At 42.7% G+C, this 20,587-nt stretch overlaps 1 protein-coding gene across 1 annotated transcript; it reads right to left on the bottom strand.

The window, feature by feature from the left end:
* Positions 1–15,135: 15,135 nt before the first annotated feature.
* LOC134221822 (uncharacterized) lies at positions 15,136–18,024 on the bottom strand. The gene is made up of 2 exons (XM_062700999.1): positions 15,442–18,024; positions 15,136–15,351 (listed from the first exon to the last, which is right to left on the bottom strand). Exons 1-2 carry the CDS (start codon positions 18,022–18,024, stop codon positions 15,136–15,138), a joined length of 2,799 nt encoding a protein of 932 aa, XP_062556983.1.
* Positions 18,025–20,587: the final 2,563 nt, after the last annotated feature.

Raw genomic sequence — 20,587 nt, 5'->3', positions numbered from 1 at the left:
TTGTGCAACCACATGGACGGCATACCAACATTTATTCCCTGATCTTCTATCAAAAGTTGTTTTTTTTGGGTGAGTAAAGCTAAATATTCTGGCCTTATGTCGAAAGGTTAATTCTACTCCGTGTAACACAACAGGAAATTCCCTCAACCAACGGCTATCTTCGGCCTAGTGTTGGACTATAAGCATATGGTGATGACGGACAAAGTAAAATTTACGCAATTTATTTCAGAATACCAAATGCAGAAACAAAACGAGAACAAATCAATCAATCGCCCTTTGTTTAATAGATTCCAACATGTAAAATAGCAAAGTTCATGCCATGCACAGCACCGGAAGCCCCCTACATGCTGTTTGGGTCCATGTTTAAGTATGCTTAAAATATTATGCCTAATCTTTGGTTCTCGGTAGGCAGACGCTGCTCTGCAAACAGAAAATTCCAACGATTGTAATTTATGGCCGACAACCTGAACGAAATAACTGCATACGCAGAACCCCGCTCGTTTGTAATAGCACGATCGTGATGAGGCAGCCTTCCCCGGTTCGGATGTTTACCAATGGGGGCTGGCGTTTTACTCATACACCTTTCCTATTGTGTTTTGTTGGTGGGTAAAATGGGTCGGGATATATGCGTGTCTATTGGTAGCTATGGTGCCGAAAATAAATTTATCATTCTGGACAGACTCTGACCGCATTTTGTTCGACTCATTCATACTGGTAACTTGAACATAGGCAAATTGGGAATATTCAGGTGCATTACTATTTGGAGCGTAGTGCAGGTATGATAAGCACTAGGGTGACCTGGGATTAAGAATAATTTTGATCTTTGCAGCTAAAAATATTCAAAATTTAATATTTCATTTCTCAGGCTTGAGAACTCCAGTCGACAGCAAGCGTAATAGGTAAGGGAGAACAGTGCAAAATGCACCCCTGGGGCAAAATGGCCTCACTGACAAAATCACTCATATATAGATTATATATAATCTATTGTAGGAAATTTATAAACGAACAATACTGTTACAATTAAATATTAGTTATCCATTATTGAGCTGCAATGGAAAAAAATGAGCAAAATCCTTTCATTTTCGCTTGAATTTAACGATTTGCGAATTATTCACCTTACCCGTAAGATTGTCGTTCAATCCATTAGGACAAAACAAGCAACCACGCGTTCACCAATATTTTACATGCAATTGGGTCATTTTACACCACCATTCGGACGTTTGCCCCAGCCCCAATTTAAAAACCTGTTTTATATGCGTTAGCAAGTCATAAAAACCCTATTGTTTTGAATAAGAGATCATTGTAAAATGTTGCTAGTTTTGTAAATTTTGCATCTACCCGTTGAAATGGTTCGATACTTTTGTTTATATAGGTAAAATCATCTAAAAAGCTTAAGGTGTGCATTTTGGACCGTTCTCCCCTACATGCAATCTTACGGTTTTTGTTTTAATTTGAAGTTTTTTTGGTTGAAAGTAGTCGTAAGTCAGTTCTCTGTGGATATGAGACCACACGAAGAAAGTATTACGTATGGTAATACTTACTTACTTGATACTTGATGGGCTACAGCTCTTCGATGAACCTACGTCGAATAGAGTGTCCTACTCCACTGGACTCGATCCTGGGCCAATCGCTTCCAGTCGCCCTGAACGTTGAGCGCCCTCAGGTCCACTTCAACTGCAGAAAGCCATCGTGTATGCGGCCTCTTCCGGGTTCTTTACTAAATATTATCTTCGCTTGACGTTCTTCCGGCATACGAACAACGTGACCAGCCCACCGTAGTCTGCCGTGTTGAATAAGCTTAATAATATCCAGCCCTTTATACACCTGGTACAACTCGTTATTCACGCGACGCCGCCAGATACTGTTCTCTTGTTTACCGCCGAGTATTGAACCTTACGCTCAAACACTCCGATAGCTCTCCGATCAGCCTCTTTTAAAGTCCATGTTTCATGGCCGTATAAAGCCACGGGAAGAATCAGAGTAGTATACAGCGCGAATTTTGTCTTCGTTTGCAGACCACGGGACTTTAGCTGGTTACGAAGTCCGCAATGAGCTCTATTTGCAGCTGCAATATGCCTTTTCACCTCGCGGGTAACATCATAATCGCACGTCATTAATATTTCAAGATACACAAATTCTTCTACTAAATTTAAATGTTTCACCATCCAGCCCCATCTCACTACTACTACCACTAATTAACCCACGTTGATTTCCAGCGACCATGTACTTTGTTTTACTGGTATTGGTCGTGAGTCCAATCCTTACTGTCTCCCTTTTAAGTAAAAGGCACAAAAGCCTCTTCCACGGCACAGCTATCAATCCCGATAATATCGATATTGTCCGCAAATCCCAGGAGCATATGCGATTTTGTGATAATGGTACCGCTTCTTTGCACACCAGCTCTCCTAATCGCTCCCTCGAGCGCTATATTGAACAGTAGATTCGAGAGTGCATCACCCTGCTTTAACCCATCTAAGGTAACAAATGACGTCGAAATTTCATCCGTAATCCTTACACTTGATTTCAATCCGTCCAACGTTGTACGAATCAGCCGTATCAGATTCACCGGAAAACCATGTTCAAGCATAATTTGCCATAATTCATTCCGTTTCACTGAATCGTACGCCGCCTTGAAATCAATAAACAGATGTTGTGTCTGCAAGTTGTACTCCCGGAATTTATCAAGGATTTGTCTCAGGGTAAACATTTGATCCGTCGTTGATCGGCCCTCACGAAAACCTGCTTGGTATTCGCCGACGAAGGACTCTTCAAGCGGTCTCAATCTGTTGAACAGAATACGGGACATAATTTTGTACGCCGAATTAAGGAGGGTTATTCCACGGTGATTGGCGCACTCCAGTCTGTGCTCTTTCTTAAAGAGAGGGCAAATGAGGCCGTCCATCCAGCTAGCAGGCATTTCCTCGTCTTCCTATATTGTCGACATAATATGGTGCAGAACTTCATAAAGCTGCTCACTGCCATGTATGAGAAGTTCAGACGGGAGCTGGTCCTTCCCCGCAGCCTTATTGTTTTTCAGCTGTTTAATAGCTGTTTCAACCTCATCTAGTGTAGGCGACTCCACAGCTTGTCCATCGTCGCTAATATTTATTCTATTCACCGATGCACCGTCACTTCCACTATACAACAAGTCTCAAAGTATTGCAACCAAATCTTCATGACGAAAAACGAAGACTTCATACCATTATTTTTCAAGCGGCAGCTGCCTGGCACCCACTTCGGTTTTATCTGTCAGCAAATTTCCTTCTTGGTCGTTGCACATGACGGGAGATGGCGCTGTCTTTCTCCGCACGCCATTGACAGTCTCATAAAACCTCCGCATATCATTCTGCTCCATTCTTTCCTGCGCCTCACTAATAACTTGTTCTTCATACTCTTTCTTCTTCCTGCGGTGGGTTCATTTTTCGGTATTGTTCGACGCCAACATCCGGCTTCAGGCAACGTTCTTCTCGTCTGTCACTCTCTGATACTACCACTTCTCGTGCTGCTTTGCTAACCGCTCCATGGATCGACTCCCATAGATCGTTGATGTTGTCGCTAAAGTTGATTGCACTTATCCGTTCGTCGAGTTTCTGGCGGCACTCAGCCGATACTCCTTCCGCCGACAATCGCTGGATATTGTAACGCATCGTTCGCTGTGATATTTCGTTAGATACAGTTGACAACCGTGATCGAATTTTACTGACAACGAGGTAGTGATCAGAGTCAATGTTCGGACCTCTGAATATCTGCACATCGATAAGATTCGAGAAATGGCGCTCCAGGTGTGCTTCGGATGTTCTTTCGTGCAAAGTAGATGCTACTGATGGCTATCCCTCTAGCAGTAGCGAAATTTGCTAGTCGTAAGCCGATGTCATTGGTAGTGGAGTGAAGGCTCTCCTTACCGATTATGAGACGGAAAATGTCCTCTCTACCCACCTGAGCCTTGGCGTCACCGATAACAATTTTCACGTCATGCTTTGGGCACTCTCCATAGGCTTTATCAAGACATAAATAAAACGTGTCCTTCACGTCGTCGGATTTATCGTTTGTCGATGCGTAAACGTTGATTAGGCTGTAATTGAAGAATTTGTCCCGTATCCTCAACACACAGATTCGTTCGCTAATGGGTTCCCACCGCATCACTCGCTTCATCTGCTTGCCCATCACTACGAAACCAACTCCATGCTCTGCTTTTCCGCCGCCGCTGTGATAGATATTATACTTGAATACATTGTTGTTCATGGATCCACGGCTTGGAATTCACGTTCTCCGGATCTAGGCAATCGGACTTCTTGAATAGCTGCCACGTTCACTCCAACCTTCTACAGTCCACGAGCCAGAAGGCTCACTCGTCCAGGGTCATTTAGGGTCCTGACATTCCAGGTAACGAGGTTGGTTGCCAAAAATAACGTTCTCTTTTTCATCAATCTCCATTTTTCGTGGTATTTGAAGGTCTTCAGTAAGCTACCTTACCGGGGTCGCTTTACCTACATCGGGCTGGTTGGGCTGCCTCCTTAGGTATAGCTGACGCGATACAGCATTTCGTTAATCAGCCGCTGGGTACCTACCAGGCAGGCGCTGTTTAAGCCGCACCAACTGGTGAACAGACGCTCGAAAGCGTACCTTCTCAATTTAGCTCATGTCAGAAGGACAACGGTGCCCATTAGGGCGCCAATGAAAATTACATTTTCGAATTTCAAAAAATGACATTGCTCACAAGTTTCATTACCACAAAATATGACCCCATGCAAAATTTGAGCTCAATCGGACATGATTTAGGGGTGCAGTTTTGATTTACATTGAAAACGATCGACGTAAAAAAACCTTTTTGTATTGATCTTAAATGAAATAGATAATCCTGATTTGTAAAATGGGGCCCTTCTTAGCCGTGCGGTGAGACGCGCGGCTACAAAGCAAGACCATGCTGAGGATGGCTGGATTCGATTCTCGGTGCCGGTCTAGGCAATTTTCGGATTGGAAATTGTCTCGACTTCTCTGGGCATAAAAATATCATCGTGTTAGCCTCATGATATACAAATGCAAAAATGGTAACCTGGCTTAGAAACCTCGCAGTTAATAACTGTGGAAGTGCTTAATGAACACTAAGCTGCGAGGCGGCTCTGTCCCAGTGTGGGGATGTAATGCCAATAAGAAGAAGAAGAAGAAGAAGAAGAAGAAGAAGAAGAAGAAGAAGAAGAAGAAGAAGAAGAAGAAGAAGAAGAAGAAGAAGAAGATGATTTGTAAAATAAATAAGTACAGGAGTTTGAAATATTAATTCAAGAAATTACGTGAGTATTGTAAAAAAAGAGTTGTTATATTGATATACTGTTTTATTTAATAAATTACTTGGTTCAGACTTTTTCGGACTTTTGTACATTTTTCGATGTTCCTCAACTAACTGTAGAATACACTGTTTTTGATCCTCATCTACTGAGAGTTTGGAATTATAATCTTTAATCAATGCTATACCTCGTCTTGTATTGTCATTCACTACTTCCAGTCTTCGAACTCGCTTCTTGGCAATTTGATACTCCTCTGAAATATTCCAATGCGTAACATCGATGTCAAGTATAGACTCCGGCATTTCTAAGTTTTGAACAAGTTTATAATATGGTTGCTACCTTGCATGAAATAGTACAACTAGATCGTTGAAATTTCTCAGCTCGCAAATGAAACATGAACAAGAACTTCACCGTACGATGGCAAATTAGATGACTTGGGAAACAATGGCAAATATTCCCCAACAAACAGAATATCCTCCATTTTATGAATCTTCTCTTCTTATTGGCATTACATCCCCACACTGGGACAGAGCCGCCTCGCAGCTTAGTGTTCATTAAGCACTTCTACAGTTATTAACTGCGAGGTTTCTAAGCCAGATTAGATACCATTTTTGCATTCGTATATCATGAGGCTAACACGATGATACTTTTATGCCCAGGGAAGTCGAGACAATTTCCAATCCGAAAATTGCCTAGACCGGCACCGGGAATCGAACCCAGCCACCCTCAGCATGGTCTTGCTTTGTAGCCGCGTGCCTTACCGCACGGCTAAGGAGGGCCCCCATTTTATGAATACTAATAATAAACAGTGTGACTGCCAGTGTTGGTAAAAACTCGAATTCAAATCAAGCGCGTGGCAAACCTCACCCGGCTCATGGCCCAGAGAATCGTCCATGATTCGACTCGCGATTTGCATCATTGCGTGATTTATGCATGTTCTTCTTCGTTAAATTCATCGGACTAACTTTCTTAGCTTGAAACAATGGAACAATGGACAAATCCATACGTAAACATAAAATACGCTTTCCAATTGTTTTTTTTTGGAGCTAAATAATTTTTCGGCGAATAAGCGAAACGATGTGATTCTGCGTGATGAGTGAGTGAGCTTCGGTGAGTGAAATTTGAGGATGATTCTACCAACACTGGTGATTGCTCTTACTGCTAAAGTTCAAATAAATTCTGGTAATGGGAAAACCTAGAATGGGAAAAAAATAAAGTTTCAATTAATTTTGAGCGCCCCTAAATCAAGTTAGATTTAGCTCAAATTTTTCATAGGGGGATATTTTTGGCTACGAGAACGTTTGCGTAACGTCCGGTTTTAAAATTCGATGAAAAAAATTTCATCATCTGAAAAAAGTTCCAAGTCCCAAAAATGTTCTAACATCAGATTTAGACGTTTCATGCATTTTTAAGTCATTTCTAATATGTACAAAAATTCGATTTCGACTTTTCCTTTGGTCACCCCTTGGGAAATTGTTCATGGGTAAAAATTTCAAAACTTCGATGAAGTTTAGCCACCCCGAAACCTTCGTCCCGGTTCCTGGGGTCAAATTGCTCGAAGGGTCACGTGTAAGGTTACACAAAACTAGTGACTTAAGCGCCACCTTTGTAAAAAGGATCGCTAGCTCCGTTAAGTCCGGCTAGAGAATCCTACTTCAGGGCAAGTAGTTTTTTTTTCCAAAACGCTCGAGCTTCACAGCAAATTTTACCTCAACCAAAACCAAGCGAAACCAATCAAAATCTTACCCTAAAATAACTAATTGCAATTCTATAGAAAAATCAAAAGACCAATAAATCAATACTACGATTTCTAAATACTTTCAAGCCAATGCACTAGTATTTTGCAAAAAGACTCTCACCTTAATAATCCTGCCGTTTTTGCTTCACACTCTTTTTTTCACTTTAAGAACCACTTCCGAAGACCAATAGAATTGAAATAGAAATAGAAATATAAATTTTTAGAATTATTGTAACTTTGTCAATATATAGCAACGGGTATCCAACTCACTTATACTTTATAAAAGCTTTCACCCGCGATAAAACTTCGCAATATCAGTTTTTTTTAAATCCACCTTTACTTGACCATAGTCTTTACAAGAGTGATTTGAGTTTCGTCTCTTGATTTGGTCTGTACCCCATCAGCAATATACTATTTCTGCTTTGTAATATTTTTCTAAAATTTTGATTGGTTTAGATTTGGTTTCCGGTTTTTCTTTTATTACATTTGCTGAATTTTGATCAGTTCAGTGCGAGATTTCTCTTGTTTCGGACAGCAGAACGATGGCGCGATCGGCCGAAATATTATGTTCTGCATTGCGCGCCCGGTAGGCCGGTAGTTAGTTTGTACTACTTTTCGCGCCCGATTCATGGCTAGGTAAAATCACTGTGTATAAAGAATGGCACGGTCGTATCGCTTATCAGAGTGAATCCAGATCCAACGATGCCTACCAATTAACTGATAATCCTTCCTGTGCTTTTTGTGGAGACGCAGAGGTAAACACGGTCTTCAAATAGCAAAAACCACCTACTAATATTCCTTCCTTCTTCCTAACTGACTACAAGGACGTGGCCGGTGACGTTATTGATCATTTGAATTTTAGAGTCACTGAAACTTGCACACTGAGAATGCTTGAACAATCCCAGTCAATCATTCAGTTGATTCTTTGTGCAATTTCACTGATTCTGGCCAATCACGGAGTAGCAACCATAGATATGTGTAGTCAGTCAAAGCTAAGCTAAAGCTAAGCTATTACATTTGCTGAATTTTGATTGGTCAGGAAGATGGTTTCCGGTTGAAGGTTTTTCAAATTGATCGAGTATGAAATTGCGCCTACAGGACGACAAAACTAGATACAACAATTTCTAGAAGTTTTTAAAATAATCGAGCAGTAGAACAAGCATACATATAACATGGTGCGCCCAAATTAACGCAATACAATAACGTTGTTCTAAAATACTACTACATGCTACATGCTCGATTAAGTTTCGATGTTACATACAACGTAAACAAGGACAGTATACATCGAGTACATTTATTCAAGAAAACGATCAAAAAAATTATACAAACACAAATAAATTATCCAGATATAGCATGTAACAAATACATTTGTTACAACCCCCAAATCATGTCCGATTGAGCTCAAATTTTGCATGGAGTCATATTTTGGGGTAATGAAACTAGGGAAAAATGTCGTTTTTATTTAAAATTCGATGACATATTTTTCCCCCATACATCCCATTGGCACCCTACTGTCCACGGCTCATATAATTATAGTTACTTCACACTTGCTTGTAAGACTTCAAGACAATCAGATAATTTAGGGCAAATTTTTTCATCTTAGCTTATCTAATCTTTTAAACTAGGTATTTCATCTAAGTGGAGGCGATACTTGGATATTAGTGATAGACAAACAAAGCAATGAGCTAATAGTTGATGTAACATAATCTACAATGAGTACAAACTTGAATCTATTGCTGGGTTCAATGGGCATAAAATAGACCTGTGTCGTATGATGGCTTTAAGCTTTTGAATCACGCGTTATAAAAAGGAGGCTGCAGCGGTTTGTATGAATGTATTAAATTGTATTGAATAACGTTGAGCCTGCATGGACGCCTTTTTTAAAATTCTCATTTTATTGTACCTCTTGTGGAAATTCGCTCCTATAAATGTATCAATTAGTTAATATTTTGGACCAATCACCATGGCAGGAACGAAAAAAAGATCAAAGGCGATTTCATGTTCGTTACTCGGATAACTCCTGCTAGAAGAAAAAGTTCGTCGGATATTTACCTTCGACCAGTGCCGACTATAACCAACTCGGTTCTATCGCAGTCAGTCAGTGGTCACATTCTTCGCCATTAACGTATAGGAAAGGGGTTGTTGAAAATATGCGGTTTTGTATCGGAGAATTCCGACAGCACCATTACCGAACCGCTTCGAAGAAGCGGATGAAAACCACACACGTCAGAACCAATGTTCGAGTTTGGATGCCGTTGCTGTCGGAATACGTAATGATTTGCACATGATTGATACACGTGGGTACCACGTATCGGGAAAACGGGCCGGGGATGTGCTTTGCCTGGATGAAATATCCCTGCCATAGCATGTTCGGTATCGATTACTACCCATGCATACTGATTGGGTGAGTGTTGCATCGGCCGGCTTCGGCAACATCGGAACCATATTTTTATCATTCGGCTGTTCGTGAAATTGAGTGAAAAGTAAGACAACTTTCAGTGCTGCTGATGATGTTTGTATTAACATTGGCAATGCGAATCGGTAAAATTGAGTGAGCAGATTTTATGAATAATTTAACTAAATGGATTGAAATAGAAAGCATTCCTCTAATTAGTTAGCTGGTTCTTCTTTTTCTTCTATGGCTCTACATTCCAACTGAGACTTGGCCTGTTTTACAGCTTATTATTCTATTAGCATTTTCTCAGTTATTATTTGAAAGCTTTTCTATACCCGCCATTGCATGAGTATGTATGTGTCTTGTGTGGCTAGTACAATGGATACACTATTCCCAGGGAGTCAAGAATGTTTTCCAAAGGAAAAGATCATGGACCGGATCGAGAATCGAACTCACCATCTCCGGATTGGCAATTTTACGTCTTTGCAACTGGAGACCCAATTAGTTAGCTTAGACAAACTAAAAATTTCAAATTTTCCTTTATTGCTGATTTGTGGATAAAACTGCTTCAACGATTTTTCGTCTAAACCAGAGACGTTCGCTTGGATTCCCAGCGTACTTGACGATTTTTTTTATGTGCGACCCTGTCTTACCTAGAAAAATAAACAAAATGTGCAATATTTTGCATGAAAGGGTAATTTTAATTTTACATTAAAGAAGTAAAATTGTGTGCAGTTGTTGAGTTCAAATGATAGTAAATGTTCTACAGTGTATAGAAACCTGGTTCATGTCAATGCGTATTGAGCTTGAGCTTGATCGACTCCCCGTAGTTGGTACTCCATTATGACCAGATCAGCTGTCCTTGCACAGAGAAGAAATGTTTGCTTGGGACTAGCTTGTGACTACTTGGCACATGTCACGTTAGAATGCAAGTCAATGTAGGGATGATGCCTCGCTCACTGCAAGCCGAACCTCTGCACTTGCCACGAATTCATGCGGATGTTATTGGAATTTTTGGGTTAGGTTCGAGGGGCAGAGGTTCGTCTTGGTGGATGGGAATCGAGTTTTTTTTCGTTCATTTCCAATTCTAGCAGTTGGGTATGAGTCAGAAGCATTAGATATATGACTACCAAGCCCGTTCCTGGTGCAGGTCAATGCATATTACACAAAATCTTTGAGGAATGTTTTCACTATCTGTAAGATTTCCTGGAGATATGTAAGGAAATGTATTTGGTCGATGGTCGGAATGTCCGACGGTTCAAACAAAAAATCCCAATTATGGAGTGGGCTGGACGGTTGTTTCGATACAATGCTGAGTCTAGTTGAGTGAATGACATCGACCAAATAATATGCCCAATTCGTTAGACATGTTGATGTGGAAATAAAGAAATATTTTTTCAAACAATACTCCCCCCACATTGGGCTTTGCAAACGAATTGTTAATTGGCTTCGTAGCTAATTAATGTGTTCTACTTTCCATATAGAATAATTTTTGATTTCGACCCCCTTGACGGGGCCAAGCCGACCAACCGCATGCTAGGCCTTCGGCGCTTGTCATAATACTTGATCTGCAGTATCTGCAGAAGTGTCTTACGCTTGAATATGAATTATGAACGGAACTACTTCACTACGCTGATTGAATTGACCGCAAACTACGGTATCAAAAATTCAAAATCCAAGACAGAACACAAAAGTGATTAATTCAACATCAACATCACAAGTATATAAAATGCCTTAGATTTTCTACGGCAGCAGTAATTGCCTAACAAATGTATTGAGACGGCAAAGTTTTACCGTCGGGATTCGCCTCTCGCATCACCGATTGGCATCATCAGTAGTATAGCTTCAGCAGCAACAACAACAAAGATAAATGAGTAAAGCATGTCTTGAATTTAAAGAACTGTCTCCTTCTGAGAAGTGGCTTTCCACACCTTCGTTTTGCACAGAGAAATCTAGCGTTCATTCAGAAAAGAGGCAAAGGTTATGTTCATGTATGGTCAACTGTCACTTTTCTATTGTAGGATCTTTTCAAGTGTTCCGCGAGCGATGTCTTGTTTTTAAGTTATCCATTTACTTCGAAGGGTGAGGCTGCTGCCCATTCTGCTGGGTGTTGGTGGTCGGCTCTAATGGCCGACCAAGTGAACATTGGCCCTGGTTGAGCCAAGTGGCGTTATTAAAACAAATGGAACATAATCTTATTTATTGACCCAATTTGCAAGACGTGTTTTGCAGTTTGATTACGTGGTACGCCGGCCGGTGAGTGGGTGCGAATCTTCACCCGAAGCGAATTTGGGTGATATCTAAAAGAGCGTAGAGAATGGGCTGCGGATGAGATTTGGGCATAAGAGGTTTTCGCTGAGATAGTTAACATGCTTTATTTGATCTTCCTAATGTTATTTTTAGCAATTTCATATTATGATAGCTGTGCTTTAGATCGTGAATGAATAGCAAAACGCTTCATTTATGAGGCGAAGCTAAAGCAATAGTCATGGTCATTGAGAATGGACGTATGTATGTAGGTTAAATGGAAGATGGGCTTAACCTTGAGTTCTACAAAGAACTAAAAGTAAACAATGCCAGGAAGTACCTCTAGTAGTTACAATTGTTCAAGCTATTACGAAGTGACGGGGATAATTATAACGCGGGATATACTTTCGGTTTGACTCTTTATTTCAGACTGATTTCATGAGTTTCTCTGCGATCTTTTTTATAGTCAGCTCTACCTATTGTCCATACAAGAACTTTCTAGAAACTAATTGAATTATTTCAATATATCTATTGTATGCAAGTCGTGTGTGTATAGCTGAATGTTCGAAATTTCTAGACGTCTGTCAAATGAATGCGAACAATAAGTTTGTTGTTTTGCAACGTGTTTTCTACCGTGATGAGCGCAGGTAAGTAGAAATTTGTTTAATTTTAATGTTTTCTTTGTTTTTTAGGTGTGCATAAGCAGGTGAGAAGAAAGGTGAGTATGCTGTGTTGATGTGGTGAATAGAGTTTGCGGGCCGTCAGCATGAGGTATGCTGATCTGCTGGTGCGGTGTGTAACACCCCGGCAGCTTGCTGGCGGCCTCGACATTCCGCCCACCAATTGCGCAGTCAATTCATGTCGTCGATTGGCAGTTTGCATAGATTGTGGATTGATTGTAGCAGCTCGCCCTCTTTTACCTTCAATTTGACAAGCCGTGGTTTTCCGTCTGATGAGGATTTCAATTCGATGACTCTTCCTAGTGCCCATTGGTTGGTGGGTAATCGCTGATGACGTAGAAGAACTAAATCCCCGACTGCTAACTCTTTGGTCGATTGATGCCACTTTCCTTTAATTTGTAGTTCGGGGAGATATTCGCGACTCCATCGATCCCAGAAGTGTTGACGAAGTTCAGTGATGTATTTGAAGCGAATGTCGTAGCTTTCGTCTGCATTTGGAGTGATGTCTTGCTGATTCGGTGCTGTTAGTGGCCGCCCGATTAAGAAATGCCCGGGTGTAAGAGGTTGGACGTCATTGGGGTCACTTGAAGCTGGTGATATTGGTCGGGAGTTTAGAATTCCTTCGATTTCCGTTAACAGCGTGCCAAATTCTTCGAAAGTGAGGCGATCATTTCTGGTGATGGTGTTGAGGTGATGTTTGGCGGATTTCATAGCTGCCTCCCATAGGTGGGGAGATCCGGATGGAATCAAATGCCACTGTGTTGCTCAGCATATCAGCTTCGTTGTTATTGTGGTCTGTTGCCTAGATAGTACGATACTATTCTTGCATTTACTTCGCTGCACCCATACAAAGTTGCTTCCATTGTCGCTATACAGATGACCACAATGACCTCGTCGAGCGACGAATCTTTTCAGCGCAGCTGAAAACGCCTTAGTAGAGAGCTTGCTAACAACCTCGATGTGGACTGCACGAGTGACGAAGCAGACGAACATGGCAATATATCCCTTCGTCGTTGGTGATCCCGGTCCCCGACGTTGTACCAAGGTGATTGGACCTCCGTAATCGACGCCGCTTATATAGAACGGAGCAGCGGGTTCAGTTCGTTGTGGTGGAAGTTGGCCCATTATTTGGTGCATTAGGCCTCGGTTTGGGTTGAACCTAAAGCATGGTATGCACTTCCAAACAGTATTACGCGCGAGGCTGCGCCCGTGGGGAACCCAGTAAGTGCGTCGAATAGTTGCCAAGAGAGATTGTGCTCCCAAATGATGGTTACGGAGATGTTCATATTGAAAAATAAGCCTTAAACCGTCTAAGACGAATTAAGTACTGTCCATTTAATTCCACCAGTTAATTTTCGTTATCTTTGCAGATACGTATTTCGACCACAACTGTGTGGTCATCTTCAGTGTCTTGTACTTGACTCGACTTGAAGAAAACAATCGCAACTTACACTATTTATACTACGCTAGGTACCTAATCTAATCTTATTTGCCTACTTTATTTACCTATACAGTAAATTACTTTATTGTTTAGGTAGAAACTTGAAGAGCCAAGAGCTGCCATTTCCCTGATCCTTATTCAACAGCGCTGTTTGTACCTGTCGGTGGATTTCCAAACTCTCAGCTACATCGAGTTTCCATGGGGAAGAGACATTTCTTAAGATTTTAATATTTGATGCCGTAATTGGGTGATTTTCCTTATACACATGCTCTGCTACCTTAGATCTAAATTCGTTATGTAATCCCTTATCTCTTTTCGCCTTACTCACTTCCGCCATGTGTTCCTTGAACCTTATATCTAATGATCGAAGAGCGAAGAAGGAAAAACGAAGGAACTGCAATACATCTTGGAAACAGCGAAGATCAACGGATACCAGGAGAGGACTATACGAGCGATCATCAACAAGAAGGAAAGGACCCTACGACGAAATGGACATACAACGCTGACACCGATAGAGGAGCCGCTGAAAAGAGTTTCGGTCCCATATGATAAACACATCACCAACCAGCTACGCCCTCGACTAAGGAAATTCGGCATCGATCTAGTATTCTCCAGTAGAAGCAACCAACTCAAGTCTCTATTGGGTTCAACGAAGGATAAAGTAGAAATGTTGAATAAGGCAGGCGTTTATAAGATAAGTTGTTCCCAATGTGAAAAAATCTATGTAGGCCAAACAAAAGATCATTAGATATAAGGTTCAAGGAACATATGGCGGAAGTAAGTAAGGCGAAAGAGAAAACGATAAGGGATTACATTACGAATTTAGATCTAAGGTAGCAGAGCATGTGTATAAGGAAAATCACCCAATTACGGCATCAAATATTAAAATCTTAAGAAATGTCTCTTCCCCATGGAAACTCGATGTAGCTGAGAGTTTGGAAATCCACCGACAGGTACAAACAGCGCTGTTGAATAAGGATCAGGGAAATGGCAGCTCTTGGCTCTTCAAGTTTCTACCTAAACAATAAAGTAATTTACTGTATAGGTAAATAAAGTAGGCAAATAAGATTAGATTAGGTACCTAGCGTAGTATGAATAGTGTAAGTTGCGATTGTTTTCTTCAAGTCGAGTCAAGTACAAGACACTGAAGATGACCACACAGTTGTGGTCGAAATACGTATTTGCAAAGATAACGAAAATTAACTGGTGGAATTAAATGGACAGTACTTAATTCGTCTTAGACGGTTTAATACATTCCACTAAACGAGCTTAATATATTTTTCTGAAATCAGCTTTGTCAATTGACTAGTCGGTGGAAGCACCAGCAGGTGCTTGATTTGGTAGGGTAAAGTTTATCGTGCCAACCGGCCGCCCGCTCTGAGAAGAGTGTCGTCCAAAAATGGAGATACAGGTAGTAACTTGCTATTCTCTGATAGAGGCCGCTGTTGTTCCAATGCTTGAATCTCTGCTGGGTATTGCATTTGTTGGGTATACCGTATCAGGATTACCTTTGCAGCTTCTTGTTCATTCACCGTAAGGGGTCCAAACTGATGTGCTTCGTTTGATCGCTGTCAATTTGTGATGAACCTTATTATCCATGCAGTGATGCGGACGAGCTTAGAAAATGATGAGTACCGATGTATAAGCTGATCGACTACTTCGCTGGTAATAACTACGAACGATTGAACGGAAATTTGTTTTCTTCGTTCCTTCTCGATGACTGCTACTTCTGCTGCTGTTGGTTGCTTGACTTCAGGTTCGAGTGGGCTATCGTCCCATTCCGGTCCTTCCCACCATAAAGATAAAGTTGCCAGAGCACTTGGTGCCAAACCACGACTTAACAGATCTGCGGGGTTATTTGTTCCAGAAATGTGCCTCCAGTTAACAGCGGGTAGTATGGAGATAATTTCGGCGACGCGATTGGAGACGAAGGTTTTCCATTTCGCCGGAGGACCCGCTATCCATGCCAAAGTCGTTGTAGAGTCACTCCAAGCAACGATTTGATGAATCGATGTTCGCAAAGCCGCCTTCACGGTTTCAATCAGGCGGGCTAGCAACACGGCGGCACGGAGTTCGAGGTGCGGAATTGTTGGTGTATTGATCGGAGCTACCTTTAATTTGGAACAGAGTAGACGAGAACTGACGTTTCCTGCCTCGTCAATGGTCCGCAGATACAGTGCTGCTCCGTAAACAATATTCGAGGCATCGCAATAGCCATGCAGTAGTATTCGTGTTAGATGACCAATGCTGATGCAACGCCGAGGAATTCTTATGTTTTCGATGTCACGAAGGTTGTCCAAATAATTTGACCAACGCAGTACCATGGATGCCGGTAGGGGATCGGTCCAATCGATTTGTAGCTGCCACAATTCTTGCATGAATGCTTTCGCTGGGATGATGACTGGGCCGATGAGTCCTAGAGGATCAAATATCCTAGCAATCATTGATAATACGTCCCGTTTGCTTGATAAGTTTTTTGCTTCGTCACATGATGAGCTGAACGTGAACGTATCGTCTCCAAAGTTCCATCGTACGCCGAGAGTCTTCATACTGGCTTCCGGATCTAGTTCTTGGATGAGGTTAACTGCACGCTCTGACGGAGGGATGTCTTGCAGTACTGCAGGATCGTTTGTTGCCCACTTCCTGGTGGAAAAGCCTCCTCGCTTCAGCAGCTCCGTTATTTGTCGACGACGTTCGATTGCTTCCTCAACTGATGATGCACCTGTTAGGCAATCATCTACGTAAAAGTCGTCTAATGCTTGCCTTGCCAATGGAAATAAATGTCCCTCGTCGAGTACCAGTTGCTTTAAGGTCCGGGTTGCCAAGTAGGGTGCACATGCCATGCCGAATGTCACGGTGTTCAGTGTGTACTCAGCGATGGGTTTTCCGGGTTCTTGCCACAACATTCTAATACGATGCTTATCTGCTTCACTGACATGGATCTGCAAATACATTCTCTCAATATCCCCGGTGATGGCGATGCACGGTATGCGAAAATTCAGTAGGATGGTGTACAGATTTTCTTGAACTACAGGGCCCACCATGAGGAGATCGTTTAGTGATGTACCGTTCGTTGATTTGAGTGACGCATTGAAAACAACTCTTAATTTGGTCGTATCACTTTGTTCCTTCAGCACTCCGTGGTGTGGTAGGTAGATTAGTCGTTCCGACGGGCCTGCCGGGTCTGCTTTGGATATGTAGCCATTTTCGATGAACTCGTTGATGTATTCGAAGTATCTATGTCTTAATTCCGGATTTCTTTCCAGCTTTCGCGACACTGCATTGAATTGGTGCAAAGCCGAATACGCCGTTTCGCCTATTAATGCCGGGTCCTTACGAAAAGGTAGCTTGACGATGTATCTTCCCGAAGTAGCTCTGACAGTGTTTTGTTGGTAATGCTCTTCGCACAGTCTCTCCTCTTCTGTTAGGTGTTTCGTTGGCGCAAAATCTTCCAGCTCCCAAAATCTTGCCACCATTCTGTTCAGGGTCGATGATTCATCAGATAGGAATGATGATTTGAAGCAAAGTGCACTTGAGGATGTTGCCGCAGTAGCTGGTGATAGCTCAGTGTCATAAATGCCTGCCACGACCCAACCTAAATGTGTGTTTTGAAGAATGGGCCGTGCTTCACCCAGTGAGACTCTTTCGTTACCGAGCAGTTTATAAAAGAAACCTGCACCAATAAGTAGGTCGACGTTGCCAGGGATGTTGAACCCCCTATCTGCTAGTTGCTTGCTTGGGTGTAACCGCCAATCCGTGATATCGACGAATTTGTGCGGAATCGGGTCGGAGATCTTGTAGAGTACCGCACATTGTAGTTGTTGATGATAGTCGCTAGTACGTGATTGAATATTGATAGTTGCTGCTTCCGTGATCCGAGTGCTGAGTTGCGTTGATAAGTTTTCCCCAGTCATTTCATTCTGCACCGTAACACGTGTTCCTGATTTCGACACTATCGTGCATTCCGTTGGGTCAAACGTGGTGCTCAGCTTGTTTACAGGGTTAAGGTTTTGCATCACAACTTTATCTGCTTCCTTTAGATTGGACTCCTTCGCATTCCGTTTTTCATTTTCATGATGACCTGAATGATATTTGCTACTCCAGTCACGGTCCTGAAACTCTTCAGTTATTGGGTTTGTTTCAACTTCCTTCAAGAACGGAATCTTAGTTCTAATGGTACGACCCAACAAAAGCTCAGTTGGAGTTTTACCGGTAACGGAGTGTGGAGTAGAATAGTACATAATAAGGTACTCGTTGAGATCTTTTTGCCAATCACGCTTCAAAGCTGAACTTATTTGAAGACGTTTTAATAAAGAGCGATTCTGTCTTTCCACTTCTCCATTCTGTTGCGGCCAATACGGTGTTGTGAAGTTTAAGTGAATGCCATTTGTTTTGTCGCTAAAATCCAAACTGATAAATTGTCTTGCATTATCTAGTGTAATTATGCGAGGAAAACCCAATCGTCTGAATATTGTATGCAATTTATTAACCGTTTTCTTGCCTGTTATTTTTGTCATGACTTCAACTTCTTTATAACGACTGTAATAGTCAATTATGACTTACAGGCAGTGAAGGCAGTGGTCCCAGGAAATCAATCGCGACGTCTACCCAAGCTTCAGATGGTAATGGACACCTTTGCATTGGTTCTGGTTTCTGAGGCAAACCAACTAGTCGGCATCCTTCACAAGAAGCCACCCATTTAGCTATTTTCTTATCCATTCCAGGCCACCAAACTCTATCACGCATTCTCCGTTTCATTGCCGGTTCTCCTGGATGCCCTTCATCTGCCAGCTCTATAAATCTTCTCCTCTTACAGGAATAACCATTTTATTATTACGCACGACGATCTCCTCAACGAGACCAAGTTCATTTCTTAACGGTTTATATGCTTTTGTCTCAAGCCTGTTCCATGTACCGCAGCGAAAAGAATCCCTTATCAAGGTTAGCTCTGCATCTTGAATAGAAGCTTCCTCAATGTCACTGATATCAATGGCATTATTTATTATTTATTCAGACTAAGGCCGAAGTGGCCTGTGCGGTATATAAGAGTCTTCTCCATTCGGCTCGGTTCATGGCTACACGTCGCCAACCACGCAGTCTACGGAGGGTCCGCAAGTCATCTTCCACCTGATCGATCCACCTTGCCCGCTGCGCACCTCGCCTTCTTGTGCCCGTCGGATCGTTGTTTTCACCGGGTTACTGTCCGACATTCTGCCGGCCCATCGCAGTCGTCCGATTTTCGCGGTGTGAACGATGGATGGTTCTCCCAACAGCTGATGCAATTCGTGGTTCATTCGCCTCCTCCACGTACCGTCCGCCATCTGCACCCCACCATAGATGGTACGCAGCACTTTCCTTTCGAAAACTCCAAGTGCGCGTTGGTCCTCCACGAGCATCGTCCAGGTCTCGTGTCCGTAGAGGACTACCGGTCTAATTAGCGTTTTGTTGATTGTCAGTTTGGTACGGCGGCGAACTCTATGCGATCGGAGCGTCTTGCGGAGTCCAAAGTACGTACGATTTCCAGCCACTATGCGTCTCCGAATTTCTCTGCTGGTGTCATTTTCGGCAGTCACCAGTGAGCCCAAGTACACAAATTCTTCTACCACCCCGATTTCGTCACCACCAATGCAAACTCGCGGTGGGTGGCTCACATTGTCTTCTCTTGAACCTCTTCCTATCATGTACTTCGTCTTCGACGTGTTGATGACTAGTCCGATCCGCTTAGCTTCCCTCTTCAGTCTGATGTAGGCTTCCTCCATCTTCTCAAAGTTACGTGCCATAATATCTATGTCGTCGGCGAAACCAAATAGCTGGACGGACTTATTGAAAATTGTACCACTCGTGTTAATCCCTGCTCTTCGTATTACACCTTCCAAAGCGATGTTGAATAGCAAACACGAAAGACCATCACCTTGCCCTGAAACTCGAACTACGCACATCACCCGATCCATCGTCGCTTTGATCAACCGTGTCAGTTTATCCGGAAAACCGTGTTCGTGCATTAGCTGCCATAGCTGGTCCCGATCGATTGTATCATATGCGGCTTTGAAGTCGATAAATAGATGATGTGTGGGCACGTTGTATTCGCGGCATTTCTGCAGTACTTGGCGAATGGCAAACACCTGGTCCGTGGTGGAGCGTTCGCCCATAAAACCCGCCTGGTACTGCCCCACGAACTCCCTTGCAGTTGGTGCTAGTCGACGGCATAAAATTTGGGAGAGTACCTTGTAGGCGGCGTTCAGCAATGTGATTGCGCGGTAGTTGCTACAATCCAGCTTATCGCCCTTTTTGTAGATGGGACACACGACACTTTCCATCCACTCCTGCGGCAAAACTTCCTCCTCCCAAATCTTGGTAATGACCCAGTGCAGCGCTCTAGCCAGTGCCTCACCACCGTGTTTAAATAGCTCTCCTGGTAGTTGGTCAACCCCAGGGGCTTTGTTGTTCTTGAGCCGGCCAATCTCCTCCTGGATTTCCTGGAGATCCGGAGCCGGTAGAATTAAGTCCTGCGCGCGTTCTCCCAGGTCCATCACCATACCGCCATCTTCGTCTGCCACATCGCCATTCAGGTGTTCTTCGTAGTGCTGCCGCCACCTTTGGATCACCTCACGCTCGTTCGTAAGAAGGTTCCTGTTTATGTCCTTACACATATCGGGCTGTGGCACGTGGCCCTTACGTGAACGGTTTAATTTCTCATAGAACTTTCGTGTGTTATTAGCGCGGTACAGTTGCTCCGTTTCTTCACGGTCTCGATCTTCCTGCTGGCGCTTTTTCCTCCGGAAAATCGAGTTTTGTCTGTTCCGC

This window comes from Armigeres subalbatus, chromosome 3, assembly GCF_024139115.2.
Source record: "Armigeres subalbatus isolate Guangzhou_Male chromosome 3, GZ_Asu_2, whole genome shotgun sequence".
NCBI classification, from domain to species: Eukaryota; Metazoa; Arthropoda; class Insecta; order Diptera; family Culicidae; genus Armigeres; species Armigeres subalbatus.
The sequence above is the reverse complement of the archived record's forward strand: the minus strand, read 5'-3'. Positions and strand labels throughout refer to the sequence as shown.

Excerpts from the sequence above, each read along its gene's own strand:
- LOC134221822 (XM_062700999.1), bottom strand. The coding sequence starts at position 18,024 with ATGTACTATTCTACTCCACACTCCGTTACCGGTAAAACTCCAACTGAG. Across the intron at positions 15,352-15,441 it reads TCGTAGTTATTACCAGCGAA|CGATCAAACGAAGCACATCA; the intron begins GTAGTCGATCAG and ends ACAAATTGACAG.